The 19,097-nt window shown below is 47.0% G+C and overlaps 1 protein-coding gene across 1 annotated transcript; it reads left to right on the top strand.

Annotated features, from left to right (window-relative positions):
* Positions 1–156: 156 nt before the first annotated feature.
* SURF6 (surfeit 6) lies at positions 157–4,892 on the top strand. The gene is made up of 5 exons (XM_066255834.1): positions 157–442; positions 1,553–1,759; positions 2,129–2,217; positions 3,289–3,492; positions 3,660–4,892. Exons 1-5 carry the CDS (start codon positions 349–351, stop codon positions 4,137–4,139), a joined length of 1,074 nt encoding a protein of 357 aa, XP_066111931.1. The 5' UTR covers positions 157–348; the 3' UTR covers positions 4,140–4,892.
* The last annotated feature ends 14,205 nt before the right edge of the window (positions 4,893–19,097 follow it).

Raw genomic sequence — 19,097 nt, forward strand, 5'->3', positions numbered from 1 at the left:
TGTGCGGCTACAGGTTGGGGAGCCTCGAAGCCCCCTTCACCAGCCCGGCTCCGCCCGCGGCCCACAATCCTTTGCGCTCCGCCCCGCAGGCCTTTTCCGGCGGAGCCAGGCGTGGCTAATCGAGCACCGCGCCCAGGCGGCTCGGCGCTCGGCTGGCGATGCCTGCGCACATGGTGTGATTCCGGCGAGCGCGGTCCCGCGGCCGCCACCCGGGCTTGTTTTGGGTCGCGCGGGCGGGGGGACAGTGAGTGAGACGGAGGGGAGGCCAGGACAGGCCTCGGACACGGCGTCCCGAGTCTCCTCCCCCTGAGCAGGACTCCCGAGTGAGCCCGGTCCAGACTTCCAGCCATGGTTTCTCTGCTCGCCAAGGACGTCTACCTGCAGAACCTGGCCAGGAAAATCTGCGCCCAGCCCAGCCCGGAGCCGCAGAAGCGCAAGTCGGGTAAAGCGCAGCCGCGGGCCGGGACTGGGACTGCTTCGGAAAGGGTCTGCCTCCATTCGTCCCCGCGGCGAGGTCGGTGCCTACCCCGCACCGCCAAGCCTTCCGGTGGACTAGACACAAGGATGCGTGAAACGAACATGTAAACCACTAACGGGAAACATAAGCGATGTTTAAAGCTACCGGTGTCTCTCTGCTTGTCAGGGGCAGCAGCCTGGGGCGGGGGAAGGGGTGTCCAAGGGTTTCAGCGCCATCTGCCCAGCGGGCGGGGAGCACCGCCGGGGTTTGGAGGAGGTGACCCTCTGGAATGGGGTATGTGAGGAGAAGAGGAAGAGGATGGCTTCTGTAGTGGGGGTTTACATGGCCGGGGTGACAAGGCTACCTGTCCTCAGGAACAAGGTACACAGCAGGTGAAACAGATAGAAACCGACCCGGTGGGAGCTGGGACTTGTTAAGCACAGTAGCCTGGGCTTGGAAGAGGGGACAGCAACAGGGCCTGGCATAGAGCCAGCAGAGGAAAAACTTTTTTTATATATACAAGGAAAATATAATCGTTTTAGAAGATTAGAAAAGGTGAGTTTTCTCGTTGATCAGTGGTAACTTAGGTCTGTGTATTTCTAGTTCTCTTTTTTTCTACCTTGCTTATTAAAACAACTTGGTTCCTATGCTGTGTACTCATTTTCCCAATGAAAATGTAACATTTTCTCCAGCTCTTAAAATAAAAGCATGTGTCATTATTTCTGACGGCTACATTGTGGTGGGCTGTGTAGCGGTGCCATAATTTGTCCCTGGAGATGGAGATGTAGGTTTACTTATAATAATTTGCCACTCAATGAATATCCTTGAGGTCAGATCTTTGTGCATACCCAGGATGAATTCTCAGCACAGACTGCTGGGTCTGGTGTTGGGAAGTTTATCAGGGTTTTGGTATGTGTGGCCAGTCTACTTTCTCTAGGAAGTTTGTGCTTCTGACCTTTGCAGATAAGGGTAACTGGATTGTTCATCCTGATTTGCTTTTGGCTTACTCTTCTGGGATCAAAGCCTTTGCAAGACCTGCCTGTTGATTGGGTTACAGAGATTGGGATTGCATCCCTGTCTCATTTTGTATTTCAGCGGGCAAACCTCAACGCCCAGAAGCTGCTGGACCCCCAAAAAAGAAAAGGAAAAGAGGACAGAAGAAACCCCGGGAGCGGGAAGAGAAGAAGGCTGTGGCGCCCAAGGCCCAGGCCCTGGAGAAGAAGTCTCGGGCAGCTTCCCAGGTCGGGAAGCCAGTGAAAGCCAAGGAGGAAAAGATCTCTGGCTCCTCAGGGGCCCCTGCAGGTGAGGAGCTTCAGGAAGGACGTTCGTCAGGGCCAGCTGGGATACATGTAAACTGGTCCTCATTAGTCATAAGAAAAGACATGGTTAGGTACACGAATGGAATAATGGGAGATTTCTCAAAGAGCGCGCTTTCAGAGGACCGGTCACAGGGACTCTGTGGGTGGATGGGATCCCAGGGAGTACACAGTGGTTCCAGGCCAGATAGTGAGGCGGAGTAGAATTTTTTGGAACTGCCATGCAGGTCCGCCAGAGGCCCTGGGGGAGGGGGGGGGCAGTGCATGGAGACTCAGGTTTGAAGCTGGGCCCTGGAGGGGATGGAGAGGTCAGAGAGGGGGTTCTCCATTCTGTCCTCTAATTCGTTCCTTGCAGATGGCCCGTCCAAAGAGCCTGACTCCTCCTTTGCCCTGGATGTTCTGCGGCAGCGGCTACATGAGAAGATACAGGAGGCCCGGGGCCAGGTCGGTGGGAGAACTCGGTGCCAGGAGCGGCGTCTTGGCGGCAGTGGTTTCCCCTCTCTGTCTCGAGAGGAGGTGCCCTCGTGCCCTCACGGGGTCAGCTCCCAGCTCTGCCTGCCGCTGTGGGCCTGACCAGCATTTCAGTAATAGTGGCCTCAGCCACTGGTGCTGCCCCTGCAGCAGGCCCTGCCAGGGCCTCAGTGGCTCTCCTCTACAAGAGCTCATCAGTGCAGGGAGGCTCAGTACCCAGGTCACCCTGGAAAGCCACTTTTGTTGAACACCACACTGGTGACACTTCTGCCAATCTACATGTCATGACAGCCCTATGAGGTAGGAGCCTGGGATGAGTGGACCTGTCAACGGTGACAGCCACGGTGACAGCCACAGCAAATGCTGAGACCTAAACCAGCCTCGGCTCTTCTGCTGAGTGGGCATTGTCTACCCTCTGACCCAGCCACCACTGCCCTTTCACTGGGGACCTCCCCCAGGCCTCTTGCTATATGGGGACAGTTCCCCAGCTTCTTTCCACACTGTCCTGGACAAGGCGGGGGCTGGTTCCTGAGAGGTGGTCCAGGCTCCAGGCCCCACCTTCCTGCAGCACAGGCCTGGGGCAGTCTGCCCTGCGCCCTGTGTTGGCACTGGGGTGGTAAAGGCTGTCCAGGAAGCAGGGCTTGGGTTTGTCACCACAGACTAGTGCGGGGATCTGCACAGGCATCGAACTCTGACCCAACACCAAGTTCGGAACGGTGCGTGGCCAAGCCACCTGCCCCACAAGTCTGTAAAGTGGTGGACAGTACCTCCGGTGTTGGATCACTGGGAAGATTTAGTGAAAACATGTTTGTCAAGTGCCCCAGCACATGGTCGCTGCCTGGGAATTGGAAGCCCTGGTTCTGACTTGGGCGTCCCCTTGTCCCTTTTGGGGGTCCATTGCATATTGGGTGACAGGTCAGCTCAGAGTGGAACACTGAACTCAGTGGGCCCCTGTACTGCACAGGGACTTCCCGTGCCTCCCTGTACCAGGGGGGGCCGGAGGTTGGGAGAGCCTTACAGGTGAATACGGCTCTCCCCCTGCAGGGCAGTGCCATGGAGCTGTCCCCGGCCACTGTGGAGAAGAGACGGCGGCGGAAGCAGGAGCGAGACAGGAAGAAGAGGAAGCGGAAGGAGCTGAGAGCAAAGGAGAAGGCGGCCAAGGCAGCCAAGACAGCGGAGGCTGCGGAGCCATCCCCAGTGGTGCCTAGCAAGGAGGTGCAGGGACAGCCGGGGCTGCTGTTCAACAAGGTGAGGGCGGTGGCGCAGTGGAGGCGTGGGCACCCCGGGACGCGCTGTCCCTGCACGATGGGGGCCGTGGCAGTGCCAGTCCCCGGCGCGCACCAGGCTGTGGGATGGCTGCGCGCGGCCCGCTGCCCGCGTTCCCTGCGTTACCCCGGCCGCGCCTCGTCCCGCAGGTGGAGGTGAGCGAGGAGCCGCCGGCCACCAAGGCCCAGCGACGGAAGGAGAAGCGGCAGCAGGTGAAAGGGAACCTGACGCCGCTGACCGGGAAGAACTACCAGCAGCTGCTGGAGCGGCTGCGGGCGCGGCAGGACCGGCTGGAGGAGCTGCGCGAGTGCGACGCGGGCAGGGCGCGGGAGCTGGAGACCAAGATGCAGTGGACCAATGTGCTGTACAAGGCCGAGGGCCTGAAGATCCGCGACAACGAGCAGCTGCTGCAGGCTGCGCTGAAGCGCAAGGAGAAGCGGCGGGCCCAGCGGCAGCGCCAGTGGGAGAAGCGCACGGCCCACGTGGTGGAGAAGATGCAGCGGCGGCAGGACCAGCGGCGCCAGAACCTGCGCAGGAAAAAGGCGGCCAAGGCCGAGCGGCGCCTGGAGAAGGCCCGCAAGAAGGGCCGGGTCCTGCCCCAGGACCTGCAGCGGGCGGGCCTGGCCTGAGGGTCGGGGCCAGGCCTGGGCGAGGCCCCAGCCTGTACAGACTGTCACACTCAGGGCTTAGGTCACCTGTGCAAAAGAGGACGTTATGGAAAAGAGGAACCCAGATCCCAAACTGGGGGGGGGGGGAGGGTGAACCAGCTCCAGGCTCCAGCCTTCTCTTGTGCGGCCAGAAAGCCCCGCTTCCCGAGTGTGCAAGGCGAGGGAGGGGGGAACAGTATGGAGGGTGTGGGGACTGGGGGGGGGTCACTCTCTGCTCCTTGCTCTCCCCTGTTCACAGGGTCAGGAAGGGAATAGCCCGTGTCAGTCCAGAACTCACTTGCAGGGGACAAAAATCCAGGTCCCGCAGCCTGAGCCAAAGGTGCGGCTGATGGCTCGGGTCACTGGGAGAAGGAGGTGACCTCAGGCGTACTGGGATTGAATTATTCTAAGTTTATTTGTAAGAAGGGTAAAAATTAGAATTTAAGTTAAATATGTACATTAAGAATTCTAAGAGAACTCCTAAGAGATAGAAACTGTATAGTAAACTAAGGGAAACGGGGGCAGGGGGAGGCTGAACGGGGTGGGATGACCTCAGTCCAGAAGGCAGGAGAGAGAAAGACCGAGACGTTAAGTGAGGGGCGAGATTCCGAGTCCGGTGGGGGAGTTCAGCCCAGCCTACAGCAGTCCAGTGAATGCAAGTTGGAAAAACTCCACTGGATTGTATAGTAATGTGGACTGTATTTCAATAAAGCTGTTAAAATGTGTTTGATTAAACCCCAGTTGTAAAGCAGGTTGTAACGCGAAGGAAGCCGGTGTGGCTGTATTGCCGGACAGCTGGAAATGGAAGATGAAGAATGCCGCCCCGCCGTGAAAAGGGGTTTCGTTCACAGAACAGTCTTAACGCCTGCACCAATCACAGCTGTCACTCTTGCATAAAGAACTGCAGAGAAAGCAATTCACATATAAAAGAGGTGTTTGACATCTCTCAAAAACTGATACACCAGGCCTGACCAGGTGGTGGCACAGTGGATAGAGCGTCAGACTGGGATGTGGAGGACCCAGGTTTGAGACCCCGAGGTCCCCAGCTTGAGCCCAAGGTCACTGGCTCAAGCAAGGGGTCACTGGGTCTGTTGTAACCCCCCCACCCCCAGTAAAGGCACATGTGAGAAAGCAATCTGAACAACTAAGGAGCTACAACAAAGAATTGATGTTTCTCATCTCTCTCCCTTCCTGTCTGTCTGTCCCTATCTGTCCCTCTCTCTGACCCTCTGTCTCTGCCACCAAAACCTCCCACAAAAACTGGTACACCAGGCCTGATCAGGTGGTGGCACAGTGGATAGAGTGTCAGACTGGGATGTGGAGGACCCAGGTTTGAGACCCCCAGGTCCCCAGCTTGAGCGCGGGCTCATCTAGTTTAAGCAAAGCTCACCAGCTTGAGCCCAAGGTCACTGGCTCTAGCAAGGGGTCACTGGGTCTGTTGTAACCCCACCCCCACCCCCAGTAAAGGCACATATGAGAAAGCAATCGATGAACAACTAAGGAGCTGCAACAAAGAATTGATGTTTCTCATCTCTCTCCCTTCCTGTCTGTCCCTCTCTCTGACCCTCTGTCTCTGCCACCAAAACCCCCCACAAAAACTGGTACACTAGACCGACAAATCAGGTGGCTCTGGAAGATCTGGTGGTAGCCTTTACCAGCCTGATCTAGTCACGCAGCAGTGCGTCTGGAAACCACACACGTCTGGCCCAAAAACAGTGATGGACACCCACCCGTCACCTGCCAATCTGCAAAGCAAGCCTCACGTTTGAAGATCAGCATCATACCAAGTATGTGATCTGACCATGACACAATTTAGTTTAAAAATGTTGGCAAGTGCCCAGGCCAGTTGGGTCAGCGGTAGAGCATCAGCCCGGTGTGTGGAAGTCCCGGGTTCAATTTCCAGCCAGGGCACACAGGAGAAGGGCCCATCTGCTTCTCTACCCTTACCCCTCTCCCTTTCTCTTCCCACAGCCAAGGCTCCATGAGAGCAAAGTTGGCCCGGGCGCTGAGGACGACTCCATGGCCTCCACCTAAGGCACTAGAATGGCTCCGGCCTCAACGGAGTGATGCCCCTGATGGGCAGAGCATCGCCCCCTGGTGGGCATGCCGGGTGGATCCCGGTCGGGCGCATGCGGGAGTCTAACTGCCTCCCTGTTTCTAACTTAGGAAAAATACAAAAAAATTAGTAATAAAAGAAATGTTGAGAAGTTTAAATCACCTGAGTCAATAGTTCATAGTAGATGGTAAAGGAATATTTAGGACTGAAAGAGAATGAGAATGCTGTGCATTAAGGTTTGTAGGACGCAGCTAAAGTAGTGCAAGAAGCACATAGCCTTGTAGCCTCTGAGGTGTGTGTGGATTGATACATATGTTTCAAAGGGGGTTGTTGTGCAATATGATTTCCTATCATCTTGATCGACCTGCTTCCCCATCCCAGGATTCTATGGTCCCACCTCTCTGTACCCAGTAATTTCTCTCAAATGACTTCCCATCTGTCACAGGAGAGTTGGGCAGGTAGAACGCCTGTGAAAATGTCAGGCGAGCATCTCATCAGGCACTCCCCAGAGGTCTCCAAGGCCAGGAAGCTCACCACTCCAGCTTGAGGGCTGCTCTGTCCCTGGCGTCATTTGGCTGATGTGCAGGGAGAGCAGACAGTGCATTTTGGTGGCAGGTGGCATCAGAACACCCCATTTCCAGAAGCAGCAGAAGACAAGAGGAGACAGGGAAGAAGAGATGAGATAACATGGAGAAATCTTCACCTGGTGACACATGGGAGACAGCCTAACTCCAACTTGAACACTGAAAATGCTCCATGGTGGCCCTGGCTAGTTAACTCAGTGGTACAGCATCGGGCAAGTGTGTGCATGCTCTGGGTCCAATTCCCAGTCAGTCAGTGCACACTGGAGAAGGAACCATCTACTTCTTCACCCCTCCCCTGCCTCCTCCTCTCTCTCTCTCTCTCTCTTCCCCTCCCACAGCCATGGCTCAATTGCTTCCAGTGACTTGGCCCCCAATACTGACTGAGGATGGCTCTGTGGAGCCTCCAGCCTCGGGCTCTAAAAATAGCTTGGTTGCCAAGCAACAGCCCAAGAAGGGCAGAGCTTTGCCCTGTAGGAGGCTTGCCAGGTGGATCCTGCTCCAACACAAGACATGTTTCTGACGTCATGCCCTTTGAAGTGTTCTTCCACAACTTTGCATTTGTTTAGGTGTGTGTGTCAGGCCTTCTAGACACATTCTGCAATTGTCTCACCTTTTTTTCGTTGTTGTCCACATTCGTTGTCCAAATTATGAAGACAATAAAAGGACCCGTGGTTTTCAGAGGTTGAGTGGGGAGGGAGGAATGAAGAGGCAGAGCACAGAGGACTTTTAGAGCAGTCAGACAATACTGTGTGACCCTACAGGGGTGTATACATGTCATTATGCATTTGTCACAACCCGCAGGACATACACCACCAAGAGTAAACCTAATGTGAACTTATAAACGCTGGGTTGCCGGGGTCCAGCCCCGGGGGGGATTCAGGGGTCCCACAGGAGGAGATGGCGTTGGCGAAATTGAGTGAGAGAGCCGAATTCTTTTTTTTCTTTTTATTTTCTGGTTAGCATTTACTGCCAGGCATTTCTATCAAATGCTGGTCTAGCTTTCTTTTTATACACGCATACCGAGTTACAATTACATGGTGTTAATTATTACTTTTGTTTTACTATGTTTTCATGTTTTTTGATAACAGTTAATTTACATTTATGAGTCACAAATCAGGTAGCAAATTATTCAAAATACAAAATAACTTGAATAGCGATAACAACATTAGTAAAAGCTTTTAGAGTATTAGTTCTAAAAGTTAACTAACTTTACTACTGTTGTGAGTTAAGGGGCAGAGAGAGATTTAGCAGACGACTAACAATGGACCACCGCTTGCTCAGGTAAATGGCCTTGGGTTTATGCAGTGTCTTACTTTTTTTCATAAGATTTTAAAAGGCTTGCCTTTAAAGAAATTAACATAACATTAAGAATAGCTTTCATTCAAAGATATGCAGAGTGTACTTGCAAGATAGCCTAGCAGCAAAACAAGACATTTCATGGATTTTTCTATATTTTTAAATTTTATGAGAACATTTTATTGAGTAAGCCTAGCAATTGCCTTTAGTCAAAAGACAATTCTCTTAGTAAAACATTCTTATCTTGCTGACTACGTTCTCATCCTAGGCCACACAATGGGCCATTTTACTATACCTTATTTAAGATACTATTGTCTAATCAAATATTACTTATTTATTATATTTAAACACTAGTTAAGTTCTGACTCTATTCTTCTTAGAATATACCACTATTTGCAGATTAAAGAAGAAAGGAATGTTTCTCTACTTATCACATGAAAAGGCTAGGGAAGAAAAATGTTAAGTGAAGGCCGAAGGGTGCTCTGTGCACAGCCACTGCCTTCTAACCATTCACAAGTCACAATCTCTACTTTTTAACATGATTAAGAAGGAATTTTTCTACAATCTTAACCCTTTACGAGGGATATTATAGCCAGTCTTTTATGTCTATGAGCCCAGTTTAAGGGGCTTACAGGCTTTTCTGTGGAACTTACACCCTCTGTCTCATTTTCAAAGAAATTACTACGAATCTACAGGGAAAGCACGGTACTATTATCCCTGTGCCACAAATAATAGCACACACCCAGAAAAAGGGGGGATATAAGGCCAGATTAATTCAAAAAGTCAAAGGGGGGAGTATCGTTGTGTCTATTCTTTGTGGTGACTTTGTCACCCCGCAGCCATTGGTCTTCTCTGCTGTGACTTTGTCAATCAGCAGTTTTTGATTTTCTTCTGCTGTGATCTTGTCAGCCAGCAGTTGTGGGTCTTCTTCTGCTGTGACCTTGTCAGCCAGCAGTTGTGGGTCTTCTCCTGCTGTGACCTTGTCAGCCAGCAGTTGTGGATCAGCTCCCGACATCTCCCCCTTTTTTATTATTTAAATAAAGCCTATGTATTTTCACCGTTGTTTCCCTGAGATTGTTGTTTAAGAGTCGGAACATGACTGGAAGGACAAGAAGAGTGATAATTATTACAGCTATTATTATGCCTATATTAGTAGCTAAAGAGGTCAGGCCATGTATAGAAAACATATTTTTAATGTTTTTAACAAATTGATTAGCTACTTCTGAGGCAGAGACTAGAGAGTCTGAATGTTTTAAGTTTTGTATTTGCTGATGTAATTTTTTTAAATTTAAACTAATATTACTATTATTTCACACATCTAATAAATGATTTTGTATATTATTCCATGCTATGATAGACTGATTGTATTCTAAAGGAGTCACACATATTCACCTGAATTCTGCATGGCATTTAAGAGTCATTCTAGCCTTTATAGCTAACAGCTTATTATTTATGTGAATAAAAGCCTTCTTTAAAGCATTTATTTTCATTTCTAACTTTCTATTTAGAATCTCCTGTATTGCTAATGCAAAAGATATATTATGAGATAAATTATTTATATGATTTGCAGTGTGAACTGATTGAACTAAAGCAGTGGTGGAAGCAGCTACAGATTCTATAATAGCAATAAGAACAGTAATTTCCAAAATTAATTCAGCAACAAATCGCTTTTCTCGATGGCGAGCAAGCGCTTTAGAAGCAGTCTGTAGTGCATGCAACCCTGGGTCATCATACCAAGGCTGAGACAGACTAACAGATAACATCACATAAGGTGGCTGCTGCAAAATAAACATGACTTGAGCTTTGGTGTCATAAGATAGACAGTTTGTTAAAACACAGTGAGAGCAGGAAATGCTAAACATAGAATTATAAGTACTAACGGAAAGATTACTGTTCTTTGTAGCAATTAAGAGTACATAAGGAGCCTGTACACAAGTCTGAATAAAAATATTCTGAACAGGATAAGGGTAAGGTTTAATCAAATATGCTGGTGCAGCAGCTGTAATTAGCTGCCAAAGCTTTGTTTGATACCTGGTGGTTGATTTATACTGATAAGTTAACTGTGCAGGTATTCATCCAGTAGACTGCCAACGTGTGATGATTTTATTTAAAGGATTATATTTATCTGACCAATTGTAAACGTCTTTCATTTTTTGCACTAATTTTTTATAATTATATTCAAAATAAGGACTAGACCAATTTTGTATAGTGAAATTAACAGCATATGCAGTATAATTCATATAATTATAATATGCACATTTTTGCCATGGGGGAAAACCAAATCTATTTTCCACAGACCATCAGTAAGGCTTTAGAGTTGCCTCTTTTGGAGGATAAAGTTTATATGGGTGAAATTCCTTAGGAGGCAAAGTAACAGGATTATACTCATGGGTGTCAGGGCCTCCAGGCATTAAAATTGTGAGAGATTATAAGTCTCTTGTAATGTGTCCAGGTTTATTACTTTTAGGAGAGTCAGTTAAAATAGTCTTAAATGTAGTAAGAAAACATTCAGAAATTTTGCGAGTATTACTGAATGTAAAACATATAGGTATTTTATTCGTTTTTTCATGAAATGAAAAATTTGAATTAGTTTTATGCATAATAAAAGAACTACATGATTCTTCCAAAAACTTAGTATGATTATTAAACACAGGTATATCATTTTCTTCCCAAGTAACAGGTTTAACTAATGGTGGATTTGGAATATAAGCCTAATAAGATTTGTTTTGTCCAATAGCTTCAACATTAAGTACCTGAATTGAAAGTATAGCTAGCATAACAACAAACATATTAACAGGGTTACGATGTATGTTTTGTCGATGACAAATTAAATCAGCCCTCACAGTCAATGCCTTCAACTGGTTCCAGGTTGGTGGGTTGACAGTTCGAGTAGAGCGAGCCTTCCGTTGGCCACGATAGGGAGGTTGTCTAGCTTTCTGTAATGATAGTCGCTGCATTACTCGAGTAACAGGATTATATAGAGAGTTTCTTGATGGCCTTTGCTGGAAAGTCACTGGTGATGCGGGTGGCACAGGAGTCTCCTTCTGGCTGGGAGGGAGTAGCAGATTTCTAGAAGTCTTAGTGGGATAAATTATTGATTGTCTTTTTAGAAATTGCAGCAATGGGCGAGCAGGAAGATGAAATAAAACCTGCCCTGTAAAATTACTAAAAGCAATTTGAATTTAGATTCACAAATTTTTGACAAAGCGTGGGACTGTTTTTTATTTCCTGGGGCAATACCTTTCACTGATATTTCTCATAAGGTTGTTTAAAATTTTCTGATGGCAGACTAAATGCAAACCTTCGACAATTCTGTGTAGCTAATGGTATAGTAAAAAAGCAGTCTTGTAAATCTATAACAATTACACTGTAGCCATGAGGCACCGCAACTGGTGAGGGGTTTAAGGGTTTTTATTCATTTATATAAATTATTTTTATATATTTGGAGCTATTTAGAAAAAGACAAAATAGCGTTATTAGCTGGATTAAACAAAAGAGGGTAAAAGTTTGCAGAAGAAACAGGTTCAGCATTTCCTGTAGGATTCCAGCATTTCTCAACTGTTGAATAATTCTGTATATTAGCATTTAAAAGAAATTTTTTAAAGTAAGAAGCATGATAAAGATGATTTGCAGGAGTTCCAGTATACGAGTTTTCTATATTCATAAAAATATTTCTACTTCATTAATTAACAGGCAATTTAAAGAATACATTAAAGCTGGAAAATTCTAGTGTGACTTTTATTATTTTTCTATAGTAAAAAAATTTACACCTTTGTTAGGCAAATCTACTCTGCAGCAAGTAGCCTGAAGCTTGAAGCAGTTTAGTCAAAATTAACAAGTCTTTAGGATTTATGTTTTATACTATTTAAATTTAAATGAGCGAGCTTTACTTGTTTTAATTAAAATTATAAATTTGTAGGAATGGTATTTTTATATTAGAGCTGGCATATTTAATTTTTGCATGCAAGAATTTAAAAAATCACATTTAGACAACATTAAACAAAGACCAAACACAAACAAGAATCAGACAAAGTAGACAAATCAGACAAATTAGAGAGAAACCCGGGATTTTAGAGATTAGAATATGGCCTGCTTGATTTTTACACAGGGCAGTTTTGATTGGAACATTAAGGATAGAAACCAAACAGAACTCTCTCTTGAAAAGTTTCAAGAACGGCCGTTTATGAGATTCTGTTTAGCCATATCCAAACAGGTGTTTCCTTTGCCCTCTTTTCAGGCATAGAACAGGAAAGAAATAAAATGAGTTGAGAGAAAGAGGAGAACAGAACAAACCGTAATTTTTCCAAACTCTTAAGTCCTTCTATTTACTAAAGAAAATCAGATAATAACACAATTTTAAAACTCATTTCAGTCTCTAATTATTCTTAAATTCTAATAGCTGCTACAACCGGCAGCCGAAATCCCTCCATTTTAACCCCCACAAGGGGCTTGCTTCTCATATTTTGCATGGAGCCATGGGGGAGGCCCAAGTGAGGTCTGAGACAGACCAGAGTTGACAAATGGATTCAGGCTGGCCCCAATTGTTATTGGGGCCTGAGGCTGGCCCCCTTGCCAGTTTTCCTGATTACTATTTTGCAGATTTGGATTATGTGGGGGCTGCCATTCTATTTCTAACTTTGGTCCTAATGGCTGTCCGTTTTTGTGAAATTTAGAACGGCACAGTTTTGCCCAATGATATTCTTTCTGACAGCGTGGACACAAAGTCTTAGGCAATGGGACATTATTATTAGCATTATTAATTATGGGAGCTGTCTCTTGCACTCCTGGGCCTGCTTGCCCACTCTTGTTAGGGCATTGTCGGCTAAAGTGGCCCGTTTGGTTACAAGTAAAGCAAGTAAGACTTCCCTCAGAGGAAGCCTCATTAACAGAAGGCATTTTTTCTTGATACATAGTTTTAATAAATTGAGGATACATTTCTTCTTTCAAAGTTGCAGCAATAGTTACTTCTTGAACAAAAGCAGGACTTACATCCTGACAGGCTTTGATGAAATTCCCTAACGTTTCTTCTCTCCTCACTGACCCGCAACAAGGCCTGGCAAGTGGAATCAGCATCTTCATAAGCCAACTGTTTAATTATAATATCTCCTGCCGCCTCATCCGAAACAACTACTCTCACTGCTTGAATCAACCCAGCAACAAACTCCCCACAAGGTTCATCACCTCTCTGTTTTACTTCCACCACAGTAACATTTCCACCAGAGGAAGCCTGCAACTTTCTCCAAGCTGATATAGTACAACCATTCACTTGTATCAAAGCCGGTTTAGAAAGTTTTAACTGTTCACTAACATCAGCAAACTCTCCCTCTCCCGCAATCATTCCTCCAATCACAGGATCATGAGTCCTCCGATTCCCAACTGCCTGCTGTTTAGCTTGCTCCTCACATTCAGTTCTCCAAAGGAGACAATTTCCTCCAGACAAACAAGCCCTAGCCACCTGTTTTCAATTATAAGGAGTCATTCAATTATGAGAAACTGTTTCCACCAAAGACATAGTATAAGGAGAGGTGGGTCCACATTGACTGCAAGCCATTTCCAACTCTTTCAATAATTTATAAGGAAGCGGCTCCCATGTAGGATTCTCCTCATTATCAAATTCACCAGCCACAGCCACAGGAAAACATAATGCCAAATCAGTTTCCCCTTGGTCGCAAGAAGCTTGAATTGCCTTCTGCAACCCTGTTAATTCTGATGATTTTTTCTTTTCATTAACATCTGGTGATTGTACTGGTAGAGGCAAAGACATTTTAATAGCCTTATTTTTATTCTTTTTGTCAGTCTTGGAGGGATATAATATGGGCAAGACTGTTTTTGACTTCCAATTCTCATTATCCCTATTATTTTTAGTTGCCTCATCTTCTAATTCAGCCTCATCTGTTGGAGATAAATGATTTTCACTATCATCCTGATGTTTACTTAATTTTAAAGAGGCCGTAGCATGATTTGTACTATCTTGAGACTGCCTTTTACTTCTAATTAATGGAGTCTCTTCTTTTGGAGAAGCAGTTGCCTTAGAAAGTTTATGCATCTCATGTTCTGGATTTAAGGCATCTTTAATCAAGCTCCATAAAGCAAATGCATCAACTGGGACCCTTTCAGGTCCATGTAGCTCATAATAAAGTTTTAAATCTTCTCCAACTTTAACCCATTTCTCGAAACCAAGCGTTCCCTTATCTGGAAACCATGGAGAACATTTTTGGTTTTTTTTGTTTTTTTTTTTTGCATTTTTCTGAAGCTGGAAACAGGGAGAGACAGTCAGACAGACTCCCGCATGCGCCCGACCGGGATCCACCCGGCACGCCCACCAGGGGCGATGCTCTGCCCACCAGGGGGCGATGCTCTGCCCATCCTGGGCGTCGCCATGCTGCGACCAGAGCCACTCTAGCGCCTGAGGCAGAGGCCACAGAGCCATGCCCAGCGCCCGGGCCATCTTTGCTCCAATGGAGCCTTGGCTGCGGGAGGGGAAGAGAGAGACAGAGAGGAAAGCGCAGCGGAGGGGTGGAGAAGCAAATGGGCGCTTCTCCTATGTGCCCTGGCCAGGAATCGAACCCGGGTCCTCCGCACGCTAGGCCGACGCTCTACCGCTGTGGAGAACATTTTTGTATGAATTTCATAAAACAAGCTACTTGTTTAGAGGAGACCTTAACTCCTTTTTGGGAAAGTGTATACTTAATGACTTTCATAAAGAGTCTTCTTTCTTTAGACTCAGTATGGCCCATGACTTCTCAAAATCTTAAGTTCTGAAATTCTCCACCTATCTCACCCTGTCTTTCTTACAGGGGGGTCTGCAGCACCCTGAGTGGAGTCCTAGCCGTCCCGAGACAACGAGGGGGGATTACCTGTAAGTCCCTGTTCGGGCGCCAAATGCCGGGGTCCAGCCCCGGGGGGGATTCAGGGGTCCCACAGGAGGAGACGGCGTTGGCGAAATCGAGTGAGAGAGCCGAATTCTTTTCTTTCTCTTTATTCTCTGGTTAGCATTTACTGCCAGACATCTCTACCAAATGCTAGTATAGCTCCCTTTTTATACACGCACACCGAGTTACAATTACATGGTGTTAATTATTACTTTTGTTTCACTATGTTTTCATGTTTCCTGATAACAGTTAATTTACATCTATGAGTCACAAATCAGGTAGCAAATCATTCAAAATACAAAATAACTTGAATAGCGATAACAACATCAGTAAAAGCTTTTAGAGTATTAGTTCTAAAAGTTAACTAACTTTACTACTGTTGTGAGTTAAGGGGCAGAGAGAGATTTAGCAGACGACTAACAATGGACCACCGCTTGCTCAGGTAAATGGCCTTGGGTTTATGCAGTGTCTTACTTTTTCTCACAAGATTCTAAAAGGCTTGCCTCTAAAGAAATTAACATAACATTAAGAATAGCTTTCATTCAAAGATATGCAGAGTGTACTTGCAAGATAGCCTAGCAGCAACACAAGACATTTCATGGATTTCCCTATATTTTTAAATCTCATGAGAACATCTCATTGAGAAAGCCTAGCAATTGCCTTTAGTCAAAAGACAATTCTCTTAGTAAAACATTCTTATCTTGCTGACTACGTTCTCATCCTAGGCCACACAATGGGCCATTCTACTATACCTTATCTAAGATACTATTGTCTAATTAAATATTACTTATTTATTATATTTAAACACTAGTTAAGTTCTGACTCTATTCTTCTCAGAATATACCACTATTTGCAGATTAAAGAAGAAAGGAATATTTCTCTACTTATCACATGAAAAGGCTAGGGAAGAAAAATGTTAAGTGAAGGCCGAAGGGTGCTCTGTGCACAGCCACTGCCTCCTAACCATTCACAAGTCACAATCTCTACTTTTTAACATGATTAAGAAGGAATTCTTCTACAATCTTAACCCTTTACGAGGGATATCATAGCCAGCCTCTTATGTCTATGAGCCCAGTTCAAGGGGCTTACAGGCTTTTCTGTGGAACTTACACCCTCTGTCTCATTTCCAAAGAAATCACTATGAATCTACAGGGAAAGCACGGTACTATTATCCCTGTGCCACAAATAATAGCACACACCCAGAAAAAGGGGGGATATAAGGCCAGATTAATTCAAAAAGTCAAAGGGGGGAGTATCGTTGTGCCTATCCTTTGTGGTGACTTTGTCACCCCGCAGCCATTGGTCTTTTCTGCTGTGACTTTGTCAATCAGCAGTTTTTGATCTTCTTCTGCTGTGACCTTGTCAGCCAGCAGTTGTGGGTCTTCTTCTGCTGTGACCTTGTCAGCCAGCAGTTGTGGGTCTTCTCCTGCTATGACCTTGTCAGCCAGCAGTTGTGGATCGGCTCCCGACACTGGGTGACAATGATGTACCGATGCAGAGTCATTGTAACAAGCATACCTTATTGTGCAGGGTGTCATAGTGGGGGTGGTTGTACGTTACGGGGACAAGCAATTTTATGGAAACTCTACATTCCCCTCTATTTTGCTGTGAACCTATATCTGCTCTGAAAAAGGTTAAGTTTATTAGTTAAGAAAACAGACTGATCTCTTGACCAGGCAGTGGTGCAGCGGAGAGAGCGTCGGACTGGGACGTGGAGGACCCAGTTTCAAAACCCCAAGGTCACCGGCTTGAGCATGGGCGCATCGGGCTCGAGCGCGGGCGCATCGGGCTTGAGCGCGGGCTCACCGACTTGAGCTAAAGGTCGCTGGCTTGAGTGTGGGATCATAGACATGACCCCATGGTCACTGGCTTGAGCTCAAAGGTCACTGGCTTGTGGCCCAAGGTCGCTGGCTTGAGCAAGGGGTCACTCGCTCTGCTGTAGCTCCCTGGTCAAGGCACATATGAGAAAGCAATCAATGAACAACTAAGGAGCTGCAACGAAGAATTGATGCTTCCTCTCCCTTCCTGCCTGTCTGTCCCTATCTGTCCGTCTCTCTGACTCTCTCTCTCTCTGTCTCTGTCAAAAAAAGCCCCAAACAAACAAAAAAAATAGACTGATCATTGGATCTGAAAGCCTTTGTCTGGAAGCGCCTCATGTTCCTTCTGCTCACCTTTCACTGGCCAAGGGAGGTCACATGGCTGCGCCTCACTTCTCACGGGCACAGAAATGCAATCCTACCATGTCCTCTATTCGCCTTCCACAAAGCATTAAAAGCCAAATAGGAAAATAAAAACAAACAAACAAAAAATCAGAAAACAAACTCTATCTTCTACATAAGTAGGAAGTATTTGACACTGTAAACCAGGGTAGTCAACCTTTTTATACCTACCGCCCACTTCTGTATCTCTGTTAGTAGTAAAATTTTCTAACCGCCCACCGGTTCCACAGTCATGGTGATTTATAAAGTAGGGAAGTAACTTTACTTTATAAAATTTATAAAGCAGAGTTACAGCAAGTTAAAGCATATAATAATAATTACTTACCAAGTACTTTATGTCGGATTTTCATTGTTTGGCAGAATAAATCTTTATAAAACAACTTACTATAGTTAAATCTATCTTTTTATTTATACTTTGGTTGCTCCACTACCACATACCATGAAAGCTGCCCACTAGTGGGCAGTAGGGACCAGGTTGACTATCACTGCTGTAAACCGTAGGCTAGGCAGACAGGGTACAAAGTCAGTCGCGACTGAGTAGAGGAGCATAGAGAGGGAGGAGGGGTGTCCTTGGTTACAGAGCTCTAGAAGGAAGGCTAGGTCCCTGTAAGGCCAGTGGCCGCCGCCCCCCGCCATCATGACCATGCAGGTTCCCATTGGATTTGGGCAGACAGTAAAGGAACCGTGGAGCCAGAAAATGGTGGGCCATTCCTCTTATTAAAGTCTCGAAACGGCGAGCAAACAGGCAGGGAAGACCACTTCCCTCTCCCTCGGGTCCTGAAGCCCCGACCCCCTCTGGACTGACCGGACTCACAGACCCCCACTAGCCTCAGCAGCCCCCAGCCAAACAGGCCAGTCAAAAGCTGCTCAGCACTCTTCCCCTCTCTCTCTCTCTCTCTCTCTCTCTCTCTCTCTCTCTCTCTCTCAGCAGACAACGGCCCCTCCCAAGCAGGAAGGCAATCTGCAATTTGTAATCTGCCGCCCTGAGGTCAAGCATCCATCCGCAGACTAGACACACGTGGCACTGCCCCTCGCCGATGAGCAAACCTAAACACACTTGTTTATCCAACAGCCCCCTTCCCTGAGAAGCAAACACAAAACCCTGATATGGCAGAGAGAAGATGGTGGCCGACCCTGATCCCGCAGCCAGAGCCAGCGTGGAAGTTTGATGCCGAGAAGCAGAGAGGGTGGCGCTGGGTGAAGGTTCACCCGACGACAGCTGTGTCTGTTTGTGTTGGGGGCTGGGGTGGGGAGACATGGCATCAGGAACCTTTTTTTAAAATTATTTTTTTAATATTTATTTATTTAGTTAGTTATTTTTTCCTGAAGTTGGAAACGGGGAGGCAGTCAGACAGACTCCCGCATGCGCCCGACCGGGATCCACCTGGCATGCCCACCAGGGGGCGATGCTCTGCCCATCTGGGGTGTTGCTCCGTTGCAACCGGAGCCATTCTAGCACCTGAGGCAGAGGCCACAGAGTCATCCCCAGCGCCCGGGCCAACTTTGCTCCAATGGAGCCTCGGCTACGGCTACGGGAGGGGAAGAGAGAGACAGAGAGGAAGGAGAGGGGGAGGGGTGGAGAAGCAGATGGGCGCCTCTCCTGTGTGCCCTGGTCAGGAATCAAACCTGGGACTCCTGCACGCCAGGCCGACGCTCCACCACTGAGCCAACTGGCCAGGGCCTATTTATTTATTTTTTACAAAATTTATTGGGGTAGAGGTTCAGCTGTGCAACTCAATGAAACATCACCTGCGCCCTGCATTGTGTGGCCACTGCCACAAGCAAAGTCTCTCTCTCTCTTTTTTTTTTTTCATATGTGCCTTGACCGAGGGCCTTCAGCAGACCGAGTAACTGCTTGAGCCAGTGACCTTGGGTCCAAGCTGGTGAGCTTTACTCAAACCAGATGAGCCCAC

Source organism: Saccopteryx bilineata, chromosome 2 (genome assembly GCF_036850765.1).
Source record: "Saccopteryx bilineata isolate mSacBil1 chromosome 2, mSacBil1_pri_phased_curated, whole genome shotgun sequence".
Classification (NCBI taxonomy): Eukaryota; Metazoa; Chordata; class Mammalia; order Chiroptera; family Emballonuridae; genus Saccopteryx; species Saccopteryx bilineata.

What these genes read in the sequence shown, in the direction of transcription:
- SURF6 (XM_066255834.1), top strand. Translation starts at nt 349, where the DNA reads ATGGTTTCTCTGCTCGCCAAGGACGTCTACCTGCAGAACCTGGCCAGG. An exon ending in CTCCTCAGGGGCCCCTGCAG is followed by an intron (nt 1,760 to 2,128) that starts GTGAGGAGCTTC and finishes CGTTCCTTGCAG; the next exon opens with ATGGCCCGTCCAAAGAGCCT. An exon ending in CGGGGCTGCTGTTCAACAAG is followed by an intron (nt 3,493 to 3,659) that starts GTGAGGGCGGTG and finishes CTCGTCCCGCAG; the next exon opens with GTGGAGGTGAGCGAGGAGCC.